The sequence below is a fragment of the Nakaseomyces glabratus genome, chromosome B, assembly GCF_010111755.1.
Source record: "Nakaseomyces glabratus chromosome B, complete sequence".
In the NCBI taxonomy this organism is placed as follows: domain Eukaryota; kingdom Fungi; phylum Ascomycota; class Saccharomycetes; order Saccharomycetales; family Saccharomycetaceae; genus Nakaseomyces; species Nakaseomyces glabratus.
This window is the reverse complement of record NC_088952.1, coordinates 414,769-435,017: the sequence shown is the minus strand read 5'-3', so window position 1 is coordinate 435,017 and position 20,249 is coordinate 414,769. Positions and strand designations below refer to the sequence as shown.

The 20,249-nt window shown below is 40.9% G+C and overlaps 10 protein-coding genes across 10 annotated transcripts; 5 read left to right on the top strand and 5 right to left on the bottom strand.

Moving 5' to 3' along the window:
- Positions 1-196: 196 nt before the first annotated feature.
- POA1 (ADP-ribose 1''-phosphate phosphatase) lies at positions 197-736 on the top strand (the record flags this gene model as incomplete). Its single annotated transcript, XM_445162.1, has 1 exon — positions 197-736. One exon carries the CDS (start codon positions 197-199, stop codon positions 734-736), a length of 540 nt encoding a protein of 179 aa, XP_445162.1.
- Positions 737-921: 185 nt separating this feature from the next.
- On the bottom strand, positions 922-4,413 carry CHS3 (chitin synthase CHS3; the record flags this gene model as incomplete). The annotated part of the gene is made up of 1 exon (XM_445161.1): positions 922-4,413. The coding sequence occupies one exon, from the start codon at positions 4,411-4,413 to the stop codon at positions 922-924; it is 3,492 nt and encodes a 1,163-aa protein (XP_445161.1).
- An 846-nt stretch (positions 4,414-5,259) lies between these two features.
- SCO2 (putative thioredoxin peroxidase SCO2) lies at positions 5,260-6,108 on the top strand (the record flags this gene model as incomplete). Its single annotated transcript, XM_445160.1, has 1 exon — positions 5,260-6,108. The coding sequence occupies one exon, from the start codon at positions 5,260-5,262 to the stop codon at positions 6,106-6,108; it is 849 nt and encodes a 282-aa protein (XP_445160.1).
- A 306-nt stretch (positions 6,109-6,414) lies between these two features.
- OLA1 (Obg-like ATPase) lies at positions 6,415-7,596 on the bottom strand (the record flags this gene model as incomplete). Its single annotated transcript, XM_445159.1, has 1 exon — positions 6,415-7,596. The coding sequence occupies one exon, from the start codon at positions 7,594-7,596 to the stop codon at positions 6,415-6,417; it is 1,182 nt and encodes a 393-aa protein (XP_445159.1).
- A 431-nt stretch (positions 7,597-8,027) lies between these two features.
- On the bottom strand, positions 8,028-9,320 carry ETR1 (enoyl-[acyl-carrier-protein] reductase; the record flags this gene model as incomplete). Its single annotated transcript, XM_445158.1, has 1 exon — positions 8,028-9,320. The coding sequence occupies one exon, from the start codon at positions 9,318-9,320 to the stop codon at positions 8,028-8,030; it is 1,293 nt and encodes a 430-aa protein (XP_445158.1).
- A 514-nt stretch (positions 9,321-9,834) lies between these two features.
- YPK3 (putative protein kinase YPK3) lies at positions 9,835-11,463 on the bottom strand (the record flags this gene model as incomplete). The annotated part of the gene is made up of 1 exon (XM_445157.1): positions 9,835-11,463. The coding sequence occupies one exon, from the start codon at positions 11,461-11,463 to the stop codon at positions 9,835-9,837; it is 1,629 nt and encodes a 542-aa protein (XP_445157.1).
- A 270-nt stretch (positions 11,464-11,733) lies between these two features.
- Positions 11,734-13,329, top strand: RKM3 (protein-lysine N-methyltransferase; the record flags this gene model as incomplete). The annotated part of the gene is made up of 1 exon (XM_445156.1): positions 11,734-13,329. The coding sequence occupies one exon, from the start codon at positions 11,734-11,736 to the stop codon at positions 13,327-13,329; it is 1,596 nt and encodes a 531-aa protein (XP_445156.1).
- Positions 13,330-13,645: 316 nt separating this feature from the next.
- On the top strand, positions 13,646-14,734 carry RPL4A (60S ribosomal protein uL4; the record flags this gene model as incomplete). The annotated part of the gene is made up of 1 exon (XM_445155.1): positions 13,646-14,734. One exon carries the CDS (start codon positions 13,646-13,648, stop codon positions 14,732-14,734), a length of 1,089 nt encoding a protein of 362 aa, XP_445155.1.
- Positions 14,735-15,405: 671 nt separating this feature from the next.
- SCP120 lies at positions 15,406-16,347 on the top strand (the record flags this gene model as incomplete). Its single annotated transcript, XM_445154.1, has 1 exon — positions 15,406-16,347. The coding sequence occupies one exon, from the start codon at positions 15,406-15,408 to the stop codon at positions 16,345-16,347; it is 942 nt and encodes a 313-aa protein (XP_445154.1).
- Positions 16,348-17,074: 727 nt separating this feature from the next.
- On the bottom strand, positions 17,075-19,777 carry GVI51_B04147 (uncharacterized protein; the record flags this gene model as incomplete). Its single annotated transcript, XM_445153.1, has 1 exon — positions 17,075-19,777. The coding sequence occupies one exon, from the start codon at positions 19,775-19,777 to the stop codon at positions 17,075-17,077; it is 2,703 nt and encodes a 900-aa protein (XP_445153.1).
- Between the last annotated feature and the right edge of the window lie 472 nt (positions 19,778-20,249).

Genomic DNA, 20,249 nt, shown 5'->3' with positions numbered 1-20,249 from the left:
CTTATTTATATTTTACATACATCTTAAATTTCCATCATTTGTACTTTGTTTAAGAACAAAACTGAATAGATCACCAAATTATAAAATAGATAATTTAGGCTTACAACCAAATGTTGTGTAAAATAGACTCAAATACAAAATTATATTAAATAATTGAACCATAGTATTATAAGCTTTGCAATTGAGTACAGTTACAATGTCTAATATTCATTATATCAAGGGAAATATCTTGAAAGGACGAACTTACAAAAGGATCATAATACATTCCTGTAATGCAAATGGTGCATGGGGTGGAGGCATTGCTTACCAGTTAGCGGTGAAACATCCTAAGGCAGAAGAAGTGTACGTTGACTTATGCGAAAGATTTGGTCAGAAGTTACTTGGGAAATGTGTGGTGATACCCAGCTATAGCGATGATGATGTGCTTATTGGATGTTTATTTACATCAATATTTGGAGGTGCGAGCCATGGCAGCGGCACTAGTATAGTTGATTATACTGACAAGGCTCTATCACATTTTGATGAGTTGTTGGCAAAAGAACAGAGTAAATCTGATAACGCAAATCTTGATAAAGAAATTGAGAAACTATTGAAACTGAAGAGCGGAGTACTTAAGGATTACAAGCTCGAGATGCCAAAAATCAATAGCGGTATATTTGGAGTCCCTTGGCCAGAAACCGAGGAAGTATTAAAGAAGTATGACAGATCTATGAATTTTACTGTGTATGAACTCTGAATGATCATCAATTTGCGACCTCTGTAAAATGCCATAAGTTTAATTTAATGCTATGCTAAAATTCTATATATAAAAAAATAATGTATATAGTAGTTCGGATTTGGAATGGACTTTCTTGTTTCCTGGTATATGATCAAGGACTGCATAATGTTGAAAAGAATACATTCCTGACTGAACCATTGTAATCAAATATCAGATTCCTCACGAGCAAACTCCCTCCAAGTACGCATCTTAACTTTACTATGATCAAATTCACCGTCTTCTTCACCATGCCCACCAGCTCCCTTATTACCTCCCGCAATTGTTCTTGTATCACCCCATGAAAAATCATCAAATTTCCAGTATGCATATGATGGTAAAACAAAGTTCCAGATTGGAAGTGCAATCAAATAACAGAACATCCAACCTAGATAAGACCAGGAAGTTGCTGTAATAACAACAATCATACCTGGCAATCCTAAAATAATCGCCAATAAAATTAAAGTAATGATTGGAGTTGGATGAGAAACAATGGCAAAGATAACAACATAAATAGTGAAACAAATAGCTAGTGGTAAAACTAGAGTACCAATCAATTCAATCAAGATCACAAATTGCATGGAGAAGCAAAATGTACCACACAAATCCTTGATCAAAACTAATTCAAACAAATTATGAACAGTTGAATTAATCCATCTACGACGTTGAGACAATAGCACTTTGAATTCATCTGGCGCAATAGTTTTACATGCAGCCTTAGGTACAAAGACTTGTTTTCTTTTAGGGAAAGTCTTTAACATCAACGATGACAGATATCTGTCCTCACCCAAAAGTAGCAGATTCTTCTTATGCAATGTATCTGTTACATTATCAGAATACCTCTCTACAATATCAGGATTGGACAATATGGGTACCCAATAGCCATCAGCTCCTTTAGGAGATTTAATTCTGTAGATGGAAAAACACCCGGGCAAACATGTCACAGAGCCAAAGACAGATTCAAAAGCCTTTGCTTGATGATGAGAAATATAATATTCAAACACTTGAATTGCAGTCACCCAAGACTGTCCCTTGTTGGCAATCTTGGTCTCACCACACAAACCCATGATAAGAGGGTCTCTAACCATTTCTGCCATCATATGTGTTAATGAGTCAGGATAAACCTTCGTATCAGCATCAACCATTAATACTGTTTCATAAAATTCAGCCATCAAACCGGTAATTTGCCAGATGTTTCTCAATAGTTGATATTCCAACTCAGTCATTCTCTCATCGAAAGTAATCTTTTGTAAAAATGACATAAGTATGACTTGAGAGTCACGCTTACCACGGTTACCTGGTTTTGCAGACCCTTGTTCCTCTGGAGTACCACACTTTACAATAGTAATCATAGGAACTCTTTGCTGTTTCTCAACTGGGACAGTAGAGTCATCATATTTGTAGAATCCTGCATAAATCTTAGCCATATTATGTCTCTTAGTACCTGATGCAACAGCAACATATGAATATGGCAGAACATCGTCAGGTTGTGTAATAAAATCGTCCATCATACCCAAGGCTATTTCTGGTGTAGTTAAATCATTACCAGAACCTTTAATTAAACCATCACAAACAACCATTATTAATTTGTGAGAGTTTGGATAATCGGTTGTTGATAAAGAATCTAAAGTTGTTCTCAGACCGATCTCATCTTCCGAATAACACGTAACAAAACAAATTGTGTGAGCTAATGGATAACCAAATGGCATGAAATCAACTGGAGGTTGTTGAACAATATCAGGATGTATTATAGATGCATCTAACTGGTTAATTTTACTATTATTCCCATAACTAAAAAATGGTGAAGAATTTTTTGCTTGTGTTTCTTTATTGAGGTTGTTAGTATTCCAGTTATTTTGCAATGTCATAGTAGTCATCCCAGATATAGCTGGTCCATCGGTACCATCACCGTCACCACCATCGAAATCTATCACAGATTCGGTCAAATTCAGGAAGTTTGAACTTTTCTTTCTGATCAGATCAATTGTTGATCTTCTTCTTCTTGTTTTCCTTTTAGGTCTTTGCTCCGGTTGAACTGTCTTAATTGGACCTTGAGAGTAAATATTTTCAGACCAATCCTCAACTTGCTTCAAATGTTGGTCCATCGTTTTGTTATCAACAGGGTAAGCACCCTGGTTTCTAGCCACAAACCAACGGAAGTAACATGCAATCAAAAATTTTGTTACTACTACTGAGAGAATGAACACCAAAGACACATATAGTACCACATCTGATGCAATACAACCAACTGACTTAGAATCAACTTCACCCACTCTTATTATCTCTGTTAGACATCTGGCTACTTTCTTTTCATGATCAGTTGACAAAATTAAGGACAAATCATAACCTTGCAACGAAGAGGTCTTCAAATCATCAAACATCGATGGAACATTTAACTGGTCTGTTTCTAACCAATCAAGAAGATCTAGATCAAGAACGTGACCATTGAAAACTGCTAGGTTTCTGGAGCTGTTTTTAATCCCATCCCAAGTGAAATAAACCTCAGCTGCACTTTTTAAGGAGTAAAAAGCTTCTCTTTCAGCATCAGAGGTATGACAATCCCAGCCGGGAGAGTATTCAACTGTGAAGTTAGGTTTAGATGACCCATCTTGATTGAATAATTTGCAAGGAAAATACCATGCTAAGTCTCCATTATCGTTATGTGGTATCGTGCAATCCTCCTTTGGGGTAATTAGGCCATGGCAATTTCCGTTAACATTTTGGAACAAGAAGGAGGCATCCTTTCCTGCAGCAGACCATGGCCCGTACAATCCTGTGGAGTCTACTTCAAGTCCTAGTAATTCTGGGTGTGTTCCTGAGTCGAGTTTAAAAGCCTGGCCATTTATAATGGAAAACTCTTTACTAACACTGTTATTTTTGAGTCTTAATTTTTGTTCCCCGCATACTGTCTTGGTGAAACCAAATGTAATATATGCAACAATGGCACCAATATAAGCAATTATGGAGAGTAATCCCATTTTCTCTCTCCAAGCCCTTTGTCTGGCCTTCTCAGGCATTCCAAATAAAGACAGGAGAGGTGGGACAGCCCAGAATGTTACTACATAGCAGTAAATCATCCAGAGTGATCTAGTACTTTCCGCTTTTGGTTTTAGCTCAGAAGTTGGCCTATTACTGATAAGATGATTTTCTACATCGGTACTATTGTCAAAATCATTCTCTTCATCTTCATAACCTTCATTGTCGTTCTTATTAGCCACATCGTCACTATTTAAAGCCGTCCGATCTGGGTAATCTGCTTCCGGATTGTATCTTGAGTCCCCACTCCTATCTTTACTGAGATCTTGCATTGGATAGTAAAAGTCATCTTCTTCGCCGTTGTAGTAGCTCCTACCTAATCTACCAAGCCTTGATCTATCAGATCTCTGAGACCCAGAGTTTCTTGCGATCCCAGGAGCTACGCCTGTGGATGACGGTAGAACACTTAAATGGCTTCTCTGCTGCTCTGCTGTCTTGACATAGTAATGATGTGGGTTGTTGGGATCATCGAATCTATTCCTCTCTGGTCTCACCAGAGAGCCCTGTCGAGTAGGCATCGAGGTCCGCTTCATACTCAAGCTATTCCCATTCCGAGATCGTATGAACGACTCCTGGTCCCTCGAGAACCCAACATAATAGTCATCATCTTCGTATCCTACCATATTGCTCTTCCAACTACCGCTAGGAGAATATCACACAGAAATTAAATTATTTTGCCTGTTATGAGCTCTTAGCTCATCAGAAAACTCAAAACTCTAGCAAAAAAGATCAAAAAAAAAGCCTCCCTGATACAAACCAATCTCAAGAAAGTCCGGCGTATGTTTTTCTGTAGTGATCCTCCTGCACTGTCCAAGAAACTGGCTTCAAAAGTTGCTCTATTTATATACTTTTTCTCGTCCATTTGCTGATGGGCGTGGTCCTCTCAAAAAACAGAAAACTCATTCCTACGGGGAGTTGTTTGCAATTTCCTAAAACGGAAAAATCTCTAAAAAAGCTAATAAGCGTACTTCAAGCATAATAGAGCCATTCGAGCATGTATAGTCAAAAGCGTTTAGACTTATTATGCTCGGAAGTGCTGCAGTGCTTTTGGATTATGATCCAGAGTCGTACAGTGCCTTCGATGTTACAGTTTGTAGTGGGTCCTTCCAGTGCTTCCTCTCAGTGGTTTTAGTGAAAAGGAGTCAGTATTAGTTAGATGCTGGCTTCGCTGAGGTGATTTCAGACATATATAAATATATAACTATACATATTGTGCCAGTGTCAAGGTGGTACACTCTGTTTATTGGTCGATGCATTACAGATGACTTTAGATGCCAGTCACTATCACGAGTATCTATCGATATACGTATCAAAGTGTCAACTGAGAGGGGGTTCTTGCTGTGGGATTTCTTATAAGTGATTTATTGATGACTACCATTGTTATATCAGCAATTGTGATATGTGCCTATATGTATTAGTGAGCTTGTCTTGAACAAGAAACCAATTGACATTACAGATTACTTATCTAAATGCTGTCGAGAGCAAGTAGAAGGATAGTTGACGGCAGGATAAACCAATTGCGTGCGCTGTCTAAGTGCACTGTTCAATATCAAACTTCAAAGAAGTCTCTTGGAAGATTCTCGGTGAATAAGGATGAAGGAGTGAACGACACAGTGCATTTAAATCCAACCTCTGGGACTCTGGGATCCACTTGGAAATATGCTCTAGGTCTAATTGCAGCTGGGTCTCTTACATACTACTATGTCAATAACGAGCGTAAGCTGTTACAGACAGAGAAAGAGCAAGAAGCTAATCGATTATACGGGGAGAAGTTTGTCGGTGGACCATTCCGGTTAGTAGATACAGAGGGGAGATCATTCACTGAGAAGAATCTAGAAGGAAAGTTCTCCCTGCTGTATTTTGGTTTCACACACTGTCCCGACATATGTCCCGAGGAGCTAGACAAGATGAATGATTGGATCATTGGCCTTGAAAGCAAGGGGTTATCTGTACAACCTATATTTATAACGTGCGATCCAATTCGTGACACTCCAGAAGTTGTGAAAGAATATCTGAAGGACTTCAATCCCGGTATGATAGGTCTCACAGGTACTTATGAAGCGATTAAAGATGTCTGCAAGAAATACAAGGTCTATTTTTCCACTCCCGAAAACGCTGATCCCAAGAGCGATTACCTTGTGGACCATTCGATATTCTTTTATTTGATCGATCCTGAAGGCAATTTCATTGATGCTTTGGGTAGAATTTATGATGAAAAATCAGGACTAGAGAAAATTATACAGAATATTAAGGCCTACACTCCAAAAGAGGAAAGAGAACGTAGAAATAAGAGCTGGTATTCGTTTTTATTCAAATAAGCCATCGGCTTAGGACCAATTTATGGAGTTGAAATTCTCGTTACAAAATGAGCTCCTACTATATATAGATGTTTTTAAAATCGACAGTCTTGTAAATACATAACGACCGAATGAATTAAACTTTTAAGTCCCATTTACACACAAGCTACAAAACTAGCCTGAGAGAGATTTCTAAATGGAGAAATGTATGATATATGAATTATGTTTTGTGTATTATTATATGTATATAATTGTAATGATTAGTGTCATGGGTAATCTATTCGTATTCTAATAAAAAATATAGAATTATTGCAACAATTATACTTCTTAGTTCTTACCAGCACCGGCTCTGAAGTAAATGACGTCACCGTCTTCTACAACGTAGTCCTTACCCTTTTGTAGTAATTTACCGGCAGCCTTGATAGCATTGTCATCCTTGTATTCAATAACATCACTGTATTTCATAACTTGAGCTAAGATAAAGGTGTTCATCAAATCGTTATGGATAACACCAGCGGCTTGTGGGGCCTTAGTACCGTTTCTGATAGTCCATTCACGAACTTCATCTGGACCACAAGTGAAGAAAGAGATCAAGTCCAACTTTTGTCTCATGGTGGTGATAATCTTTGGAAGAGCAGATGTAGTGCCCAGTTGTTTTAGTTCTTCTTCACCTTCCTCTATGGACATGTGAGATAGTTTTTCTTCTAGAGAGACACTGAAAGGAATGATCAAATCACCTGGAGAGTACTTGTCAACCCATTCCTTAATTCTTAGCAAGTGCTTGTTCTTCTTTCTTATGTAGTCTCTCTCGGACAAGTTAATCAGATAGATAGTTGGCTTGGCGGTCAACAAGTACAGAGAGTTGATAACTTCGACTTCCTTTGGAGTCCATGTTTGGTTGTATACTCTTTGGCCATCTTCTAGAAGCTTGATGATTCTTTCAATCAAGGCCATTTCTTCCTTCTTTTGCTTAACTTCCAAGGATTGACCACCTCTCTTGGCAATCTTCTCAGCAGCCTCTAGAGCCTTTTGAGAGAATTCAATATCCTTCAATCTCAATTCAGTGGAGATAATTTCCAAGTCACGAACTGGATCAACGTCACCTTCAATGTGGATAATCTCGGCATCATCGAAACAACGGACAACTTGGTAGATGGAGTCGACAGCTCTGATGTGAGACAAGAAAGCGTTACCTAGACCTTCACCAGCAGAGGCACCCTTGGTCAAACCAGCAATATCGTAGACAGTCAAATGGGCTGGAACTTCAGAAGCTGGCTTGTAGATGTTGACCAATTCATCGAATCTTGGAGATGGGACAATAACACGGGCTTCTTCAGGGTCAATGGTAGCAAACGGATAGTTAGCTGGGTTACCCAATGGAGATCTGGTGATGGCTTGGAAGAAAGTGGACTTACCAACATTGGCTAGACCAACAATACCGGCCTTCAAGTTGTTACCTGGACGACCCAACAGGACCTTCTTTTCTTCGACTTGCTTCTTTGGTGGCATTTCTAATAGTTTATGATTTGCTTATTCCTGACAGAATACTTCAACTCTCCCTCAAGAACACACAAAAGACGGAGTTTCCAACCAATATACGTCCAATTGATGCTTAATAGTCCTTTATACAGTTGCAAGAAGAGGTGTCGCTAGACGATTTCTATGAAAATTTTTCAATCACTCTGTGCAATTGTATGTCACATGATATATATGGGTTATAGCGCAGGAACAGCTCACATTTGGATATAATGCTGTTCAGCAGCTCAAGTGTGCTCTGCAGAAGCCAGCAAGCGTTTATAGTCCTGCAGTTTCAGTATGCTACAGGATAATCTTCTTTGGAGTTCTTTTGAACAGGTTCTTTAACGTATATTTTGCGAGTTTTAAGGCTTTTTTTTTTTTGCATTGTAAAAGAATATTATATAAAAGGACTTGCTACACAACTACCACTTCAAGAGCACCATTTTCTTCTTGCCCTTCTCGGTTATTCCTCTCTTGACCAGCTCTAGGAGTTGCTGGTCGTCGCCGTTGTTTGCGTCCCATTCCATGGTCTCTATCTCCTCTTCGGGTGAGATAATCTTCCCTTGCTTGTACAAGTCGATGAATCCCTTGATGGTGTTGACCTTATCCGTTGGATCACGCTTGTTGTTCTCTGTGACCCAGTAGCCCTTAGAGGTCAGGCCCTTGAAGATATGTAGCGACGTTGGGATGGTGACTGGTTGCTTGGACATACCACCATAGGTGAGCATCAATGCATCTCTTTCCAGCTTTCTAGCTATCGCAGAGCTGGACTTACCACCAACAGAGTTCAGTGCCAATCTGACCCTCGCTTTGTCGCCGAGCACCTTTGGCAACTCTTTCTTGCCGAAGTCCTTGTCGTTGTTCTGAGACTCAGAGATGACCTTGGTGGCACCGAATTTCTGCTCCAGGACCTCTGCAACTTCTTCAAAGTTGTCCCTATCACGTATAACACTCAGCGTCTTGACACCTCTGGCCTTGGCTATCTGCGTGACGAACTTTGACACCCCAGAAGTACCGGCATTCTGGATCAGCCATTCATTACCATCCGCATTCCAGTCCACATAGTTGTTCACCAGCTGGTACGCTGTGCAGCCATTGACAGAGACCGTAGCCGCAGAGTACAGGTCCAGTCCGTTCACTTTAATCAGGTCAGAGGCCTTGTCAAAGACCCTGTAGTTAGACCACGTCCCTTGGTTGGCCTGTACAGGGATGACCCAATCGCCGACTTTCAACTCACCGTGGTCGCCATGCTCAGGCAGGGACACGACTTCAAATAGACCCTCGTTACCGGCAATGGCAGAGGGCTTCTCCGTAGAGTAATCCAGAGTCTTCTCGGGCAAAGAAGGGTACACACCTTGCAATTGGTTGATGTCCGATGGGTTGATTGGGAATGCCAACGTCCTTAGCACCACAGACTTGTTCAAGTCCTGCTTTGGCTTGTAATTATGAACCGACAACACACCTGTGCAATCCTCAAGGGAGTGGGAGTTGTATATTATAGACTTGAATTGACTGGGAATCGAAGAGGCCATTCTCTTGAATACTGGGGAAAACACACTAGCTGCACGTAGACCGGACATAGCAAAAACAATATTATTCTTAGTGTTTGCTGCTACAGGCGAAATGGATACACAGCAAGTAATATATATATATGTATACCTCTTAAAGAAACAGTGCAAACGAACAAGAAGCATTAGTAATGCTAAACACCACATTTCATGATTTAAGGTACGTCATTGGCCCTCGAGTACGATGGGAAGCCAAGTACACTCCCCTCAACTCCCCCCCAAAACTGGATTTCTCCACATTAGACATCGATGACTTCCAAATTAACAAACATCTCATCATTTCAGAGTCCCTCCAACCCCCAAATTGTTCCATCCCAGATGATATATGAAACTCCGTCCTAATCCGTTGCATACGATTGGAATAGATATATAGATATTAACATGTCCATCCCAAAGCAACAGTTGACAATTGATCAATTGCCCATTAATATATAAAAGATGATGTCTATTTCAATATTTAAAACCCTTTTATAAGCAATATATAGAAAACCTCATGCATGGGAAAAATTACCAACACGATCAAAACAGTAATATTGAACAGGATATAGAAATAAAATAACAATTAGTAAAACGAGAAAAGTGTCTATCTTAGTAATGCCCTTAACCTTGTAGAATGAAATAATATAGAAATAAAAAAAAAGAGAGTGGTATTCCCTGCAGTCTAGAAGTACTTCTCCAGGTAGCTACCGCTGGCTTTGAAACTGAAGCCCTTGAAAGCGTCCGGGGATTTGTTGTGGAGTGGATGCAAGAAGTCGTCTTCTTCATATGACATGGATGTGAACTCAGAGTCGAAGTTCTCAGCTAGTTCCCAGTCAGTAATCACAGGGACAATGGGGCCAAATGTTGTATTCTGCAACTCACCACTGGAGAGTCCCTTCCAATCGACCTTACGGAAAACGAAGTGAGACTGGAATGGCGAAGTTCTCTCCTTTGATTTCTTCTTCTTCTGGCCTTTCTTCTGGCTGTTGTCCTTCTTGGGTTCACTCCAGTACTTGTCAACATCCCATCTCTTCTTGGGATCGCTCTTCAATAGCGCTCCAAGCACATCTTTCATACCATCACTCAGATAGTATGGGATCTTAGGGCCCTGCTTATCGTTCTTAATCTTGTTGGCAATCACCTTGTGGTTGGCACCAGTGTATGGAGGTTTCCCTGTTAGCATGTCGTATAGCAGACATCCCAGAGAGTACCAATCACAGTTTGCTGTGTATGGTTGCCCCAGCAATATTTCTGGTGCACAATACTCGGGAGTGCCAATTATAGAGTGTAATTCGTTGACATCCTCTCCCTCGTTCCCAGCTCCAAGGTCCTCCTGGGATGCGTTGGAAGCACTGCTTTTGCTTAGACCAAAATCTGTTAGCACAAGATGGCCGTTTTGGTTTAGAAGACAGTTCTCTGGCTTCAGGTCCCTGTACACAACACCTTTACTATGTAAGAACTTGAGGGCGCAACTGATCTCGGCTGCGTAAAAGGCTACCGTATCCTCCTCCAATGTGCCATGCTCTTTCAAGTGGAAGAACAGCTCACCGCCAGGAATGTACTGTAGCAATAAGTACAACTTCGATGTATCGTGAAAGGAGTAGAATAGTTTGACGATGTTAGGATGCTCCAATTGCGACAGAATGGTGCGCTCTGCGAATGTTCTTTCGATCCGTTTGCTTAGTTTCTCATCCTCGCTATCCACCGGTTTATCAAGTTCAGCAAGCTTGTCCATGGACTCTGTGTTGGCATCAGTAGGGGCGATCAGTATTTCAGCCTTTTTCAACTGCTTCATCGCGTATAGTTTGGAAGTTTGTTTATCCTTGACCAGGATGACTTTCCCGTACGCACCTTGCCCCAGCACTCTAATAGGCTTGAAATCCGAGATCTCCCTAGAGATACCAGTTCTAACATCACCACCAACAATCGCACCACCATCTATCCCGTCCTCGTCCTCTTCATCAAACACAGCACACTCCTTATAGGACCCATCCAGGAATTGCGTTTCCTGCGGGAATGACCCAGCACCCCCAAGGGAAACACGTCTTATGAACTCAGGCTCATACACAGAGAACTTATCCAGCACAGAAGACCTCCTCCGCCTGCCTCTCAACAGCGGCTGCGAATTGCTATTCGTCCTCGCTTTGGTCCGTGGTATAGGGGCCGCACCCACACTCAGATGACCTTGCTCATACGCCTGAGCATCATTCCGCTCCAAGGGCATGAACCCAGAGCCCTCAGAAGTGATAATAGTCCTGGGCACAGCACCATCCACAGGCTTGAGCAACTCCTCATCCAACGAGAACACCATTTTTCCTACTCACCTTATTTCTTTTATCCTTTATCCGATAACGAAATATATGCTCCAAGGTATTAAAATAAGGAATCTCTTGTAACCACTCAACACCCAGCAAGAATATCCATCAGTACAAAGCAGCAAATATCAGATCAGGCTCATATACACCGATGACTATTCTTCAAGACCCACCACATTTGGCAGCTCATCGCTGAAATTTTTCACTTTTCCTCGCAGCTTAGAATATAAATTGTGCAGCTCATCGCATCGCAAATAGTCCTCTGAATGGAGGTATTTGGAAGGGTAGCCCTACCGTGTGTGCCCTACAAGCCAATGTCTGTGACTCAGGAAGGTGATATCAGGGATATTCTGGAGTTTGTCCGGGAGTCGAAGGGTCTATGGGATCAGCGATGCGAGGTCAAGGTGTCGGGTTTAGGCGGAGTGGGTGTGTTCGCTAAGCAGGACATTAACGAGTCGGTGCCCTTATTGAAGTTGCACAAGAGCTCTATATTCTCTGCGTCAAATAGCTCCGTGGCGAATCTGCTTGTCGAAGAGCAGATCGACGGGGTGCTTGCGCTGAACATCGCGTTCATATACGAGACCACAGTGTTCAAGGCGAGGAGCCACTGGACTAAGTATCTGAAGAGCATTCGGGTTGATGAGAACATACTGCCGCCGTTCTACTGGGATGAAGAGTTGAAGCGGTTGATTAGGGACACGACAATTGACTGTTTGTATGGGGCGCTTGAGCCCCAGGACGAGCTGGTCGAAGGGTTTGAGATTGCTGTTGATCTGGCGAGGAAATGGCATGACGAGCTGGGACTGGAGGTTCCACGAGGCTACTTCGATGTGCAGGATAACTCGCCGGAGGAGATAGATCAGAAACTGAGAAGGTTCGTGGCGGTAGCGTACGCCATATCATCGAGAGGGTTCGAGATCGATGCGTTCCACGAGACCGCGCTTGTACCCATCGCAGACTTGTTCAACCACCACAGCGAGTCCCCTCATTTGCAGTTCAGGACAATATATGATGTGTGTGACCAATGCGGAGAGTTTTTTGGGTGCAGACACAATGAATCAGATGAAGAAGATGAGGAAGATGAGGAAGATGAAGAAGATGAGGAAGATGAGGATGAGGACGACGGAAAAGATAAGGTAAACGGTAAAGGATTGACCATGGAGTTGGTCAAAGAGATAGACGACGAGCAAGAAGAGGATCTAGTGGAGCCTCGAGTTAAAAATGAAGAGCTAGAAGACGATGAGTGTGTAGAGATGAGACTAATGAGTCCCGTTAAGCAAGGCGAAGAGATCTTTAACACATACGGAGAACTGTCAAACCCATTGCTACTGGTGAGGTACGGGTTCTGTGTTGAAGGTAACAGCAATGACGTGGTGCATCTAGGTACCATTCTGACCGATCACAGCCGGAAGCATAAACTCAAGCATGTTACAGAATGGTTCAAAGAGACTGGCTATAAACTATTGCAAGAGTGGATGAAAGAGGATGATGATGAAGAAGAAGGAGGAGAAGAAGAAGAAGAAGAAGAAGAAGAAGAAACCAGCTGGCTGTCGGACATATTGATTACGAGCGATGGAGAGCCTTCGCAGACTCTGATTGTTCTATGTAAGTTGCTCTCGATGGACCAATTGCACTGGAAGAAGTTCATGAAATACCCCGACGAGAAGAAGTACAACCAGCTGGGCAAGACACAGGACGCCAGAACTCTATTACTGTCACTAGCACAACAGAAGTTGAAACTGCTGGACAAAAAACCACTACACAAGAACGCAACACAACAAAGCCCAGAGCACAAAGCAGCATGGACACTGCTGATGCAGGAAAGACAAATACTTCAGAGATGCATAGACAACTACACATAACTACATGTAGAATAGCATTGAGTAACAAGTAGCACTAAATAGCTAATAGCATTGAGTAACGAGTACCACTTAAATACCCAACAGCAACTACCATAACGTATAGCAACGGCATATATCACATGATAAAGTACGTACAGTATTATATGAAAAATTTTTTTTGAAAAAAAATTTTTCAAAAATCGATGAGCTTCAAGGCGAAAAGTATATAAAGCGGGCAGAAGTTGTTTTCAGGAAGTTTTCGAGAGTTTTTATTTTGATTTCATTTCTTGTATTCTTATAACATTGCCTGTCTAAAGTGCATATCATAGAATAAACGATGTCTCGTCCACAAGTTACCGTTCAATCTTTGACTGGTGAAGCTACCTCTTCATCTGTCCCATTGCCAGCTGTCTTTGCTGCTCCAATCCGTCCAGACTTGGTCCACAGTGTCTTTGTCTCTGTTAACAAGAACAAGAGACAAGCTTACGCTGTTTCCGAGAAGGCTGGTCACCAAACTTCTGCCGAATCCTGGGGTACTGGTCGTGCTGTTGCCCGTATTCCAAGAGTTGGTGGTGGTGGTACCCACAGATCTGGTCAAGCTGCTTTCGGTAACATGTGTCGTGGTGGTCGTATGTTCGCTCCAACTAAGACCTGGAGAAAGTGGAACGTCAAGGTTAACCAAAACGAGAAGCGTTACGCTACCGCTTCTGCCATTGCTGCTTCCGCTGTCGCTTCTTTGGTCTTGGCTAGAGGTCACAGAGTTGAAAAGATTCCAGAAATTCCATTGGTTGTTTCCAAGGACTTGGAATCCATCAAGAAGACCAAGGAGGCTGTTGCTGCTTTGAAGGCCGTCGGTGCTGGTGCTGACTTGTTGAAGGTCATCAAGTCCAAGAAGATGAGAGCCGGTAAGGGTAAGTACAGAAACAGAAGATGGACTCAAAGAAGAGGTCCATTGGTTGTCTACGCTGAAGACAACGGTATCGTCAAGGCCTTGAGAAACGTTCCAGGTGTCGAAACTGTTCCAGTTACCGCTTTGAACTTGTTGCAATTGGCTCCAGGTGCTCACTTGGGTAGATTCGTTATCTGGACTGAAGCTGCTTTCGCTAAGTTGGACCAAGTCTGGGGTTCCGAAACCGTTGCCTCCTCCAAGACTGGTTACTCTTTGCCATCCAACATTGTTGCCACCACTGACATCACCAGAATCATCAACTCCTCTGAAATTCAAGCTGCTGTCAGACCAGCTGGTCAACCATCTCAAAAGCGTACTCACGTTTTGAAGAAGAACCCATTGAAGAACAAGCAAGTCTTGTTGAGATTGAACCCATACGCTAAGGTCTTCGCTGCCGAAAAGTTGGGCTCCAAGAAGGCTGCTAAGTCTTCCACCAAGCCATCCGCTGTCTTCACTGAAACTTTGAAGCACGATTAAACCCGCAAAATATAAATTGATTAAACGTTAATCTTTTTTTTTTATTATACATTTATTACATTTTTTATTTTAGCAGGTTTTCTCCTTTGAGGTGTTTGGATTTAGTAGGTCTTGGTGTATGGTTAGCCTATTCAAATTGAAGTCGGCCTCCTAGTTATATAATATGACTAACTCTGTAATTACGTAGGGTTTATACCTTCCCCCCATTAATTCCACTTTTTTTTCTCCTCACTCAATTTTGCTATTTCATTCAACTTAGTAGGTATTAATACTGGCTAGGATTAAAACATAAGAAATCGTTTGAATTCCTTCCCTCATTACCCCGGAGTTTGTGGCATTCCAATCTCAGCCACTATTTCGCCCGTATGACAGTCCGAAATCAATATTTTAGCAATCGATAGCGCATAGCAAGAATCAAGTATTTCAATTATTATGAATGGCTATGGCAACTGTACAGATAGCGATTTTACTGAATTGTAGACCATTTTACATTGCTTATTTCTTTCAAAACGTATAAATAGGCCTCGAGTTTCCCAGTCTTGGACTTCTTTTCGAGTTTTCCTTCTTAATGTAAATACATTTACGTGGTATTGTTAAGCGTCATTTATAATACATTTATTGGATAAATATATTTTATCCAACAAAAATAATCACAAGACTAAGCGCTAATAATGAACTCTAAGATCGTTAGCACTCTCGTCATTTTACTTTTGATTTTATTCAGTTGCAATGCCACCTTGATCACTGATGAGGCCGCCAAATTGAGAGTGGTCTCCAGAATTGAGGGAGCCATCGCAACTTCATGGATGGACAAGGCCAAGTTGAAACTGTCTATTATTACTGGTAAGCATGCAAACTTTAGGAGTGACTTGCCCATTGAAACTGTTCAACCAAACTACTTGCAATACTTGGTCAACAGTATCAGTAATATGCATGAAGTCAATTTAGTATTGCTACTACCAGAACTCGAAGACTACAATGACTCAGATATCTGGAAAATAAGAGACTCTTTGGAGGACTTTATTAAAGGAGCCCAAAATTTGACTGAGAAGTTGGACAATGCATCTTGGATGAGGAAAAAGCTTTATGCAAGCACTGTCAGGGCCAACACAATATTTTACCTGAGACATTTGCTATTCAGGTCCAGTTTCTTGAGCTACATGACCCAAAAGGGGAACGAAGACCCTAACTTGATGCTTACTGAGCTAATACAAATCATTGAGGAATCTAAAGTCACCTTGCTTACAGCCATCAAGATTATTGCCATTTTTGAGACAAACAATTTTGAGTCACTGCTAGGTATCTTACCAACCATTAATAACAATGATAGTACAGAGCAAGCTCTGGTTGTCAATCAGTTGGGTTATGAACTGTGTCCCGAGTGTGAGAAACAAAGGCGTGAAGAAATGGAAACAGAACATTTGTGGCAAGATGCATACATCAAAACAATGGCTTTACTTTTGGGGAGAACTGCTGCTTTTGTTGTGTTTTGTACTGCAATTGGAGCATATTCCTGTACTGCAGCACTGCTGGTCTTTGGATGCAAGGCATACATTATTTGGACACAAATTTGGATTGATTCCATTAAATTGTCACTTGGCAAATGGATTTAGTTTTGGGAGCATTGTACGGCATATAGTGATACAATGCATCTAAATAAGTAACCCTCGGAATGTTTGCTGTTTGGCGACAAGTAGTCTGTTATTCAACTATTTTTTTATAACGGAGTTTTAAATATATATAATAACTTATACAAACAAAAGACCAAAATTTTACAAAATTGTAATAAACTGAGTCTTGAATACTCTAAAGACTGTAAAGATGTATACAACTACTTGTAAGTAAGCAAATACTATACGTAAACAAAATAGAAGTAAGCTGCGACATACTATAACGTATATTCGTCACTGTGATCAAATTCCTAGGCTCATCTATTTCTATGTCATCGCGAATTGAATCAGGTCCATCTATTTTCAGGCAAGAAAGTTTCAAAAGGCGATGAGATAGAGGGGGGCCTTGAACTGAGAAGATCGATCAGATAGCATGTAAAGTATTCATCTCAGTACCATTTTAGACATTCAGTCACAGAGTATATCAAAGGATATTTCATTTTATAAATATAAAATCTGTAAACAAGGTAAAAAAGTAAGAATATTTAAAATGCATGTAAGGATGCGTAGGTTTGAATATGAATAAAACTGAAAAGAAAACGTTATGGAATATTTAATAACAAATGTGGAAATGAGATGCATGTGTCTCATCCCATATATCAATCAATGTTTGGTAACGCCAAACATGTACTTTTAGACAAGATACTTATAGTTCATGCGTTAATGCCATTTATGAGTACATCGACTTTGATAGCTTCATGGTCGATGATGCTGAATTCTCTTGATTTGATTCATCTATGGTATCAATAGTCGACTTTAGTTGGTCTCTCATTTGCGAACTTCTTGGGACATCTGCAGGGCTAGCAGCGTCCTTGTCATTAACTGGTAAACTAGAAGTACGAGTGACTTTGCTGCTAGTCACATAAGAGACACTACCTCTAGATGAGGTATTAGGGGATTTCTTTGAATCAGCCATTACGCCCTCAATGGTAGTACTATCTTGTCTTTTATTGGTTGGTAAAGAAAGAACACGGTCTCTATACTGAGTGGTCGATCCATCACCCAACGGACTGCCTGGTTGGCTGGATGGGGAAGTTAATCCAGATGATCCCTGTCTTTGCAATTGTGGACTGACAGAGTACTTTCTACCATCCGAAGCAATCAAGTTTCCGTCCTCATCTAGACCAACAATATTACCAATCTTAGAGTCTGAGCGTCCACTATCTTGCACAATGGTGCTATCAGATGATCCACGAGAAGAGTCACTGTTTTGCTTATTGAACTCGCCTGGCCCAGCAGTTTTACTTGCTCTTCTTGTTGCACTTTCTGCACGCTCATTTATGAACGAATTTCTGTGATATGAATGGTTGAAGTCAGCAAGGGCCTTGAAATCAGAGCTCCACTTCTTAAATTGCTTCTTGTATTCTTCATCATAATCACCCAAGGAAAGTCTTAAGTGCCATGTTGTTCTTTCACCAATTTCACGTAATGGCTCGCTTAGAGATGGTTCAGCAAATAAGGTTTGTCTGTTAGCACCGCTATTTGATCTGGTCTTAGTGGATCTACTTGGGCCACCTCTTAGGAACTTTGGAACAGCTGCGGTAATCGATGGCGATCTAGACTTGTGTTCAGGAGCTGGAATTGGGGCTGGAGAAGGACTGCTTCTAGGTTTGGTGCTCTTCAATGATCTAGCAGTGAATACCATTTCGGTGTCTGTGATCTCTTCGATATCAATATCGCTCAATGAGAAACTCTTTTCAGGAATCAAGTTGACCAAACTAATAGCCATGTGACAGAAGTTGTTACTGGCATCAGTTGAACCTTTCATCTCCTTAGAGAAATCGCTATCTTTGAATTCATGCAGATAATGGGAAGTTAAAATGAAGTAGCCTTTGCTATACTTCTTAACATCTTTGCCTGAACCATAGTACATGTAACCCTTCCTGATGCACTTAGACTGAGGTGCCTTCATGTTCTGGTATACAATGTCAGATAGTTCTCTTGGAACCGGCTTTGGTTGGGTGGAGGTCCAATTCAACATACAGTTGGTATGATGAGTAATGAATTGATCCCATTCATAATTAGCTGGCTTGGATAGCATACCCTGTTGTAATTCTTGGCATAGGTTCTTTAAAATCAAACGTGCTTCAGAATCAATCAAAGCGGTATAGTTTTCAAGTGCACTTTGAATTTTTGTGTAGACAATTCTTTCCAGGTCAAGACCGGAGCTCTGCAAGTTAACGAATGCTTCCATTAGATATTTTTCTTCGGCTAACTGTTTCTTCAATTGTGTTTCCAATTGAATTTTTACCAAGTATGGGTCACACTTTGGTTGAATAGTGGTAGTAGCATCAGACTTTTCATTGGCTAGCTTCTTTACAACCGAGTTATACTTTTGAATTAATCTAGAGGTTTGGTTCATTTGACCAATCAAATTAGTTCTGAAATCACCGTCCAAACTCTTGATTTCCCTTATCTTATTGTTTAACTCTTTTACCAGACCTTCTAGTTTTGGAATGACGTTTTCCATTATTTCTCTGGAGACTTTCAATTGTTGTCCTGCAATAGAACCATGATACTTCTTCAATAAAACTTGAATATCCTGTATTGAGCCTGAACCGAACTTCAAAAAGCCTGATGGTGCCATAGTATCATTGTCAGAAGAAACAGGTACTTCGTCTTCTAGCTCTGTATCAAAGTCCAATTCTTCTGTTGTTTCTTCTGTGGTGGTGGCAGCGGCTAGTGCTGCCTCAGCTTCCAATCTTTTCTTTTCAGCTGGAGTAATTGGTTGTGTTCTCTTTGTTGGCAAGTTTTTCTGATATGGGTCCACAAGCTGGTTGTGATCGTCCAAATCTGTCAAGAATGGGAAAGTCACCTTCTTCTTTAGCTTTACATGTAATCTGGCGATATGCTCTTCGACGTAAGCGGCTTCGCGAAGGTAAGAAATGAGGTACTTCAAAATTTTGTTCCATTTTTTGAACCTGTCTGCCAGCAGCACAGTTGGGTATTCCTTAACGTACTGGGAGTGGTGGTAACCATTTAAGTATTGCTCCTTTGCACTGCTGCTCACGGGATTAGCAGAGTCAGTGACAGCTTCTGGCACTGGGACTGGTAAGTAGTAAGGAGAGTTAACCTCTGTGCGTGACACCACTGGTCCGCTCTGCGAGTTTGATTGGGCTCTGTATACACTTTCCGAGTTCAAGTACTTTGGGTTGAATCCATCAAAGCTTGAGTCGTTAGCAGTGGTAGCTGATGTGGTCTTTGAGATAGTGTTTGAAATTGTCTTCATTGGCTTCAAAGAGTCCTCTTTAACCTTCGTGGTGGGACTGACCACTTTAGTCAATTTTGATCCTATTGATGTCGTGTGCTTTAGCAAGTCGTCAGCAAGACTGACTTGCCTTGTGTTAAAATATTCAGTTTGTGTTTCAGTCATAGTATTTGAATATGAACTGTTTTGGTTTTATTATTATTATAAGAGGATAAAGAATAATGATTAAAGAGAGAGAGAAATGATTTTCAATTATCAATTCGTTCCTTATTTATACAAAAAAAAATATTGTGGGGAATCTTATGATTTTGTTTTTAAATTTACACTTCTTTGCAGACAGCGCAGTTTGCTCGAGGCTCGGCGATATTCAGCGAGCGTCATAAAGACAAAAGTTACGTATGTGGCTCCTAAGGCATATTAGAAAGAGTCTTTTTAATGAGGGGTTAATACTATGCGTTTAAGCAGAAAAAGGAGAATATACGTATTATCCAAGAGTATTCAGTACCACATCTCGGTAGACATTTTATTTTATTATTATTTTAGTTATTTTTCAGTCATGGACTTGCTTTGTCCTCTCCAGGTAATTTGTCCTCTTCCTCGCAACTCGAATAGTCGGGAATAACACTATAAACCAAGG